The following is an 8,850-nucleotide window of genomic DNA, read 5'->3' as shown; positions in this document are numbered from 1 at the left end:
CTATCTATCTATCTATCTATCTATCTATCTATCTATCTATCTATGTGATTGCAGTAGACATACAATAAACACGGCCAGTATTTTAGTTTCAAATTTCATTCTACTTTGAAACTACACTGTTACGTCAACATAGAGGAGAAGTCTTTAAAGTGCTCTGTGAAAACAGCATTTTTTTTTTTTAACATTTCCAATGGCCCTGACACACTAACCCGACGGCTGACCGTTGGCAGAAAAGGCAGTAGGACTGACTCCCCGAATTGGCCAAAAGAAGTGCCCCGGGACACACCAAAGCGATGCAGACTGCCGATGGCAGCTGATTGGACGAACCCGACACGTGGGTCTGGTTTCTCCGGAAATTCAAAGCCAGACTGGCACGACGGCTTGTTTAGAACACAATCTCATATTTTACTAAAATAGTTCACCGAAACGTGTTTCTGAAAATATTTTAAGCGAGAAATAGGCCGTGCAGTTGCTGACTCTGTCTTCATTTCAGATCAACAAAGGTCAGTTTAAAAGATTTTTGTCAGAATTTGAGAGACTCTAGTCACGCTCATCCCACTTGTCATTTCCAGGTTAGCACTTAGTCTGACTGCCAGCAGTTCACACATTCCGACCAAGCATGTTAGGTCGCCCAAAATGAAGTCCGCCGGCCCCTCCGTCGTACTGACACGGAACACACCGAACCGACTCAAGTCACCGACCTCGCCAGACTGTCTGATGGCCGATCATCGGGTTAGTGTGTCAGGGCCTTATGACAACTTGGCAAACTCCATCTGCCATGAAGTCCATTGTGCATCCCTGCCAAAGCACATATGTGAAGTTGCAGTTACAGATTCAAGAGGTTGTAATCATTGAGTTGTGGTTGTGATGGTAAATAAACCCGAATTAAAATAAAAAATAAAAAAAAGAGTAAAAAAGATTTTTCTCACATTGTATTCTACAAGCTCTCACCTTTTGCACCATAATTACCTTTATATCCATGTGACATTATCTGAAGCTTGAGAACAGCAACTAATTGGACCTTGAGGTTTTTTTAACAGCCAATATTGTTTGTAAAAACACAAGACCAAACTAGCAGCATTGCCACCTGGATTAAAACTGGCTCGTGTAGTTGGGCAGGCACTAAGGGTGCAAAGGTGAAGCAGGGGCTTTTGCTTTTTTGCATATCTGCAAAAAATGCAGGCCACTTGTGTAACACCTGCCACTCCAACAAGAGTGTCCGTTTGTGTTGATTTGAATTTCTGGCATAAATGTGTCAAAAAAAATGTTCGTCTGGATCTCTGGAGTCATACTTGCTCTTCTTGTCAGCACCTATTTTCCCTCCATCTATCTCTGCTTCATTCTCCTCTGTTGGGCTCGGAGGTTCTGAACGAGGAAAGGCTGTCTTCAGGGTGTCCACGATGGCATTCACAACAATCTAAACACAAAAACACACAAAACACACTGCATTATACTCACTATGAACCCATTAGAGACTTAGTCATGCTTATCTTTTACAACCATCTAAGATATTTTGTTATTTGTTGCGTTTATGACATTGCATCACAGCCTGAATATAGTAATTACCTTGCTTATAAAGTGTATTTCTCAGCTACTTAAAGTCAAAAATGAGTTGTGCCATAATAAAATATTTAGGATCAAACCTTGTCTATTCGTGACACAATGAAAGGTTTCTTGACAAAGGCAATCCTGGCATCTGTATTGAGCGCCAGAAACTCTTGCATCTCTTCACTGTTGGCTATTTCAGGGATGGAACAGAGTTGCTGAAAAAGAGGAAAGAATTCAGGTCTACAATCACAGAAAAACAACCTAACATCTTTTTTACATTGGGCCTACAAATACTAAGTTATTGTATACAATGTAAATCCACTGACCTTAAGAAAGGTCTCCAGAAGTCCTCTCCTGGCCTCTATCCTGTCACTGTCCATGTTTCCAAACGGCATGTCTGGAAATATTTTCTTTGGACCTTTCACACCTGAAACAAAGTCAGATTACAATAAAATCAAACCAAACAATCAAACTGGATATTTTAAGCAATGGACAAGTTGAACCTGCTAATTCAGGTCTGTTTGGCCAAGCCAGACTGAAACTAACTAGACCACTATGCAGAGGGTCCACATAGGAACAAATGTTAATTTAAGTATACCAACATTAATTACTCCGATAATCCAGATCCAACCGTCAATCCATCGTACCTTTAATGAGTTTCCGTAGTTCAGTTTTTTCTTCCAGTCGTGTTTGCAGGTTAAGGAACTCGCTGTATCGTCTGTTGACCATGTGATAGGCTACCGGCTGAATGTGTGATGGATTCTCACAACCTGACGGTACAACTTCAGCATCCTCAGATCCTGGCTGAATACCTTCTGGGTTCTCACAGCCCATAGCTGTCTCATACTGAAAACAACCACAACAAAGCAATAGTCATAATTTATACTTTGTGTAACATGTTGCTGTTGGTGAGAGTTAAATCTAAAATGTCTAAAGGTCGGATGTTGATCTTTTGTGTATTTAAGCTACTGCCAGTTAATATACCATTGTACCAATATATAATATTATACCTTTTTATTCCAAACCAAGAGAGGTTTTATCTTAAAAACAGGGAAAAGAAACCTCTCTATTGAAACCACGGATGTTGATAATATTTAAACAGTTGTGTCCAAAAAGTTAGAGATAAATTCTGATATTAATTTTCCTTTAAATTTAAAATGATACGATTAAACTGAAAAAGACAATGTTAAAGATCAAAATATATTTTGAAAATGAAAACAGATAATAAAAAAAATGCTAAATCACTATTTTCATTTTCATATTGTTGTCTTTTTCTTTTCATTTGGTAATCTCACATTTTTTATTTCTTAGAGCTAAATTTAAGTAATTGCAGGGATATGGGTCTTACAACAACAACCGTAGAGTCAAAAATGCTCCGCACATTGCTCCATAGTGCGGCTATTAGTCAAAAACTTATTTTCAGTTTTACAGTTTGTTTTGGGGTTGTAATCTTTGGGCTTTACATCATCTTAGTGCCACTAGAAGTGACAGTTATTACAAATATAATCATGCTGACGTGATGCCGATGGAAAAGTAAAATATGACACATGAACAAACACTAAATGAACAAAGGAAGGAGAAGCGGATGTAGAATATTTCATCTCCTTACTTTGATTGTGTAAAGAGTGTAGGGGTGTGAGCCGGTGCCGCGGTGTTCCTTAGCTGTGATGGTACCACTGATGCGGAGGTTCTGGATGATGACTGGTCCATCAGGGCTGCTGAGGGGTTCAAAACTGAATGACGGTATAGGGGAAGACCCCTGCAACGGACTACCTACAATCAGCTCATTAGGGTTTCCCAGCCCAGTCTGGTCTACTCCCAGAAGGAGTTCTCTGGCTGGATTTACTAAAGGGGAACTGCCCTCCCTCTCTAGGTCCTGGATGCTGATGTTACTTAGAGTCCCCTCTGCTGTCCTAACAGATTTGAGGTCGCAGTCATTAGGCCCTGCTGGTTCAGAATTGACCAAGACTTTAGGGCAGGAGCCATCCACTGGACTCGGGAAAACATCCTCCAGGTCCACACCATTATTGCTGCTGTCAACAGATGTGGCACATTCCTTCCGTTTGTCATACAGGCCCTCCCCTTGGCCAATCATGACCAGGGAATCAATGGAACTTTGTTTATAGTCCGCCAAGGGAGAATCCAGGTCGGAGTCACTTTCCTGGTAAAATGGGTTTGTCTTGCTTTCTCTCATGAAATGCCGCCAAAAGGACCGAGTAGGTTCCTCTTCTTCGGTGTTGTTTTGTGGACAGTCCACCTCCTCTGAATCAATCACATCATACGTGGCAAGCTCAGGCGTGGCCGTTTCTGTGTCAAGGACCATTTCGGTCATGGCTGTTAGTGGAGGGACTTCAGTATTCTTTTGAGGTACATGTGCTGTCTCTTGTAGTGAAGCAAGCTCTGATTCCTCAGGTGGTGGTGGCGATGGTGGTGGTGGGGTTAGTGGTGCTGATGAAGCCAGTGGCTCTGCTGTAACTGGCTCCTTTGGTTTGCTGGACTTGGCGAATATTTCGATCATGAGAATGTTTAACCAGTCAGGGTCAGACAGTTTAGCAATAAGAGGGAGCATTACGTTGCAGGTGATGAGCTCTCCGACAACGAATCGTCCGGTGCGGCTCTCCAGGTGCGGCGATGGCACCAAAACATGCAGCAACAAATCTACGACTGCTCTGGTGTAGCTGACTTCTACTGTGTCGCTGGTCATGGCCGGATGAGGCGTGGTGACCCTGGAATACGCTTTCCACAATTGCTCGCTCTCACTGCTCCACTTTTCTGGCAGAGGCGCTTGCTGCTCGGTCACCAGCTCCTTGGCTCTGATGTAGTCCTGCAGGTGGCAGCCAAACAGATTCAGGATCCTCTGGGTCAGCTCCTGCAGTCATTCAAAAAGTTACACATGTCCCATTAAAGACCATTAAAATATGAGTTTTGTTCTTTCACAAGCATCAAACTGAGATAGTTTCTTTCAGTATCAGCAATATACTAGCAATAGCATTTTTTTTTTCGATCAATTTTTGAATTTTTTATATTCAGAATACATAATATTGGAAACACAATATTTACAAACACGTACAAAGAGAACACTGCTACATAGGAACACGTCCCAGGGCAGCATTACAATATACTGTACAGATACTATTGAATGATGATTCTTCCTTGGCATTTTTAACCAAATTACTATCTGCTATTTGGTGGTTTGACTGCTGCAAAATATGTGAAACCTCCACATTCTCTAAATAATGTTTGATGGCTAGATGGTTTTTTTTTATATCATTTATTTTTTGCAATAGTTACAAAATGTTGGCAAGGCGGGAATCAAAGTGTGGATGTATAAATGATGTCATAAAAGCAATACATATTTAATCACAAAAACAAAAAATGCAATACATGGTGGCTTGTAAATAAGTATAATTTTAGGACCTGGACACTTTCAAAGCTGAACTGATTTTTGTGCTGATTGTTTTTATTGTTATTATTCTCCTGTGTAGCACTTTGAGATTCTTTGGAATGAAAAGTGCGTTATAAATAAAATATATTATTATTATTATTATTATTATTATTATTATTATTATTGGGGTTCCCGTGGCATGTTGATGTCAAATAAAGAGCGGTTTAATTTTTGTTCCAAACTATAGGCCTTTGCGCACCAAGTCAATTATTTTTTTATTTTCATCCAAAAATGTTGAAATGAAACCAGCGTCATTTTTTTCTCCAGTTGTAGAGCTATAAGCCATAGCTACTGCTGCCTAAATGACATTAATTCACAAACTCAAATGTGTCCCAAATATATTTTGGATGTTTTAAGGGATAAGAAAGAAAAACATACACACACAAAGTTACAGAAAATTATGTTTGTTTCTTTTCTCTTATCTCTAATTTTTGATTTTTTTCCTTGTGAAATACTAGAGATTATCAGCTCGTCAGGCCTCTAAAAATCTAAGAAAGAAACCCCTTTTCGGTTGGACAGATAGCAGATCATGTCCACACGGACACCAGAACCTGTGATGAATGGTCACAAAGGTGAAGAGGCCATGGACAGAGCAGACAGAATGCTTCAACACTAATGTCTTTAAGTACCTTCCTGTTGAGCTGTCTTGCACGTATTTTCAGCTCCATGGCCATAGAGATCATGGCATCTTGAACCTCTGTTTCAAAACCACTCTCTGAGGACACAGTGGAGTACCACGAGGTGACAAAGTCCCTGATGATTTTCTTCACTGTGTTGTAGATCTCCTGGTCCAAGTGATGCTCATCCTCCACAGATGGTGGAACCTTAAATTGAGTATTGACAAAATAAGTGTAAATTAAGTTATACAGGGGAGATATGGGCCCTTGTTTCCCAAAAGCAAGCAAGGATAAGATTATCTTTTAATAAAAACTGTTATGATGGTTTCTGCAAAATGTAAAGTGAAACTAACCACAGTTAAATGTACATGTACCTGCTGCAGGGTGATAAACCTCTCCAGGTGAACCACGCTATTGGACTCCAGGACGGCCTGCGAGCCGAGCCAGCCACCTAGCACTACCAGGAGACTGGTGAACACGCACAGCAGCCAGATGTTGACCAGCAGGTGGAACAGCAGCAGCCATGCCAACACCACACCAAAGCTCAACAAGCTCCTTTGTCCCCACACCTCAGCCATGGTACTGTGGGGTTTACTGTCTTGCTTGACACCCTCAGGAAGAGATGTGGAGATCATGTATGCCAAAGCAACATCACACCTTGAAAAACAAAACCAACAAAGTTGTAAAAGTGCATGGATGTCACTACGTTATCAGTGTGAATTAAAGAAAATGCATGTTCAGCTTAACCTGCAAACTAAAGCTAGGCTTAAGCTCAGGGGGGACCGTGCGTTGGCCGTTGCAGATCCAAAACTTTGGAATGGGCTGCCTCTGCACATTAGACAGGCCGTCTCATTTTAAAACTCTTCTTAAAACCCACCTCTTTTTTATTGGCTTTTAACACCAGGTAGTGTTAATCTTATGTGTATAGCTTTACCGTATGCTGGCAGTGCATTTTATTGTATTTATTTTATTGTACTTTATATTTTTTTATTGTGCTTTTATTGTGTTATCTATTTATTATGTATTATCTTTTTGTGCAGCACTTTGGAAACCTTGTGTTTGTTAAAATCATGCTTAATAAATAAAGTGGAGTGGATTGGCTATGTATCCTATACATATCCATGGATGGGAGTGCTGCTCATGCTGGCTATGTGTATGCAGCTAGTTTAATTAAAGACAGATGTAACGTTATTAGGAAAATTAGGAACTGTAGGAACATCGAAAACCTAATATGTTATACATAACTAGCGTTATTAAACACTTAACTTAACCGTAACTGCGGTTGACCACAATAATGATAAATAACTAATTTAATTGTACACCAAAACATATTAATTTTAGCTGCTAGTTTGCACGACGTCTCGGTGGTAAAAAATGTTTACTTGCTTATAAACAAGAAATATTATCTACCCAGCCAGTGTTCAGTCACACCAATATTTGTATCAGTTCTAATAACCTCCAACAGCTAGCTAGGTAACGTGCGTTACTAAAGATAGCCCTGATAGCTAGCGTTATCTGTTCTGGTGATAAAGGCACCAAACCCCGCTAAGAAATTGGATCATTCACTGCTTTTTTGGGGCATGGAACGTACGCCGGATTAACTTGATTTTAAGCACATATTGACTTCATTACTTGAAACACAAGAAAATTCGGCATGCACGTTATTCGACCTTCTATTTCAAAATAATATCTACTTCATGATTAAGTTGACGTTTTAATGACTTCCTCCGTATGGTAGTGGAAGAGGACGACAAATGAAAGGCGGGGCCTTAAAGTCGAAATATCAGTGACACAATTGCTTTTTGATGTACTGCTTTCATGCCGAAATAAAGAGAAGATCATAGCCATTTGTTTGAGGTCTACAATAATGTCCTCTAACGTCTCACTCATCGCCAAAAACCATACCTACCTAAAATTGATACATTATTGGCTAGAGTTATGTAGCGGAGGCTAGCACTCAAGAATTTAAGCATCCTGGTTATCTACAACTTTACAGATCACACCGCGGGCACAGTGTCACGTGTAAAATGTCGACCTTTTGTAGATAAACATTTAAGTAGCTACCTATTTATTAAAAAAGAGAAATATATTTTACTTGCAGGAGCTGTCATGGCACGGGCTGGGAGGTCTCGCGTGACAACTGTTTTGTCTGGTTTGTTTACTTCCTGTATCATGACGTGTTATGCTCAAGTAACAGAGCCTCCCCATGGAAGGATCGAGAATGAGGTTGTATGGAAGCTCGAGAATGAGGTTGTCACAAAAATAAAATGAAATAGGACCTAAGAGTAAGACCTTATGTCACTTTAAAAAAATAAAACACGGATTGACATTTAACAACTACAGCTCCCATGAGGCTTTGTGGCTATAGTGGCTATGAGACTCTTGAGAGAGGTTGTTTCATGAGGATGACATGGTGTTGAACAACTTCTTTGTCTTTAAATTGAATTAAATCTTATTTACCAGTGTTGTTAAATCGTAGACCATATAAAAATGTACGCATATATTTACCCAGGGGTGCACTACAACTGATGGTAATGTTAATAATAAGGAAGAGAAGAAAAGGGGAAAGCATTTGCACCTTTTAAAAGCAAAAAAGAAAAGAAAAATCTGTCAAACAGATGCTGCAACACATATTAATTACAGCTTTGCCTTGCACTTATTGCTGGATCAAAAGAATCATTAAACGCGATTATAGTTCCACGTGCCCGTATTTCAAGGTGCAAAGCTGTGCATTCAAGGTATGGCAATTTATGTTATTCCAATACACTTTTCAATTCAAATTCAGCAAACATCTTCTCCACCTAGTTTGCATTGTCAGACCTTTCTCCACAGCGCTACGAATGAGGGTCTGGCGAGTCCACACAGCAAAATGTGATGGGAGGAAAACTCTTTTTATCTGCAATTCTATAAACCAATCACAATCGTCTTGGGCTGTGCTAAGCGTTGAGCGGGGCCACAGTGCCGCTGCAAAACTTGTTTAGGTGGAACAATGTGTACGTTCCAAGGTTGTTTTAGTCATGCAACAGAAAACTTAGATCTGTGAAGCTGCGTTAATGGAAAACAACTAGAAAAGAGTGCAAGAGCCACGGAAGCCTATTCCAGCCGTTCGGCAACAGGCAGCGATATTTGATTATGGGGGGGGCAGGATGTGAATGTCCCGGTTGGCCAGTGGCCATCTGTCCATGAATCTGGGGGGCGGAGCTTCTGAAGGTGTGTGTTTGTGTGTGTGTGTGTGTGTGT

At 40.3% G+C, this 8,850-nt stretch overlaps 1 protein-coding gene across 7 annotated transcripts in view; it reads right to left on the bottom strand.

The window, feature by feature from the left end:
- The window catches only part of snx19b (sorting nexin 19b), a 47,747-nt gene extending 39,964 nt beyond the window's left edge, over nucleotides 1-7,783 (bottom strand). For 5 of the 7 annotated variants that reach the window (XR_004329658.1, XR_004329659.1, XM_032509424.1 and 2 more), the window contains exons 1-8: nucleotides 7,706-7,782; nucleotides 5,985-6,267; nucleotides 5,623-5,817; nucleotides 3,158-4,417; nucleotides 2,196-2,394; nucleotides 1,875-1,975; nucleotides 1,644-1,763; nucleotides 1,293-1,417 (exon numbers count right to left, since the gene is read on the bottom strand). Coding sequence is in view for 5 of the 7 variants with exons in the window: in XM_032509424.1 (XP_032365315.1) it covers nucleotides 1,293-1,417; nucleotides 1,644-1,763; nucleotides 1,875-1,975; nucleotides 2,196-2,394; nucleotides 3,158-4,417; nucleotides 5,623-5,817; nucleotides 5,985-6,245 (2,261 nt within the window). In the remaining 2 variants the exon portion in view is untranslated. Of the gene's footprint in view, nucleotides 1-1,292; nucleotides 1,418-1,643; nucleotides 1,764-1,874; nucleotides 1,976-2,195; nucleotides 2,395-3,157; nucleotides 4,418-5,622; nucleotides 5,818-5,984; nucleotides 6,270-7,519; nucleotides 7,680-7,705 lie in introns of those variants that run through there. The other 2 variants (XM_032509427.1, XM_032509428.1) reach the window with 2 other exon arrangements.
- Nucleotides 7,784-8,850: the final 1,067 nt, after the last annotated feature.

Source organism: Etheostoma spectabile, chromosome 3, assembly GCF_008692095.1.
Source record: "Etheostoma spectabile isolate EspeVRDwgs_2016 chromosome 3, UIUC_Espe_1.0, whole genome shotgun sequence".
Lineage (NCBI taxonomy): Eukaryota > Metazoa > Chordata > Actinopteri > Perciformes > Percidae > Etheostoma > Etheostoma spectabile.
Note: the sequence above shows the minus strand (reverse complement) of the source record. Positions and strands in the feature narration are given on the sequence as shown.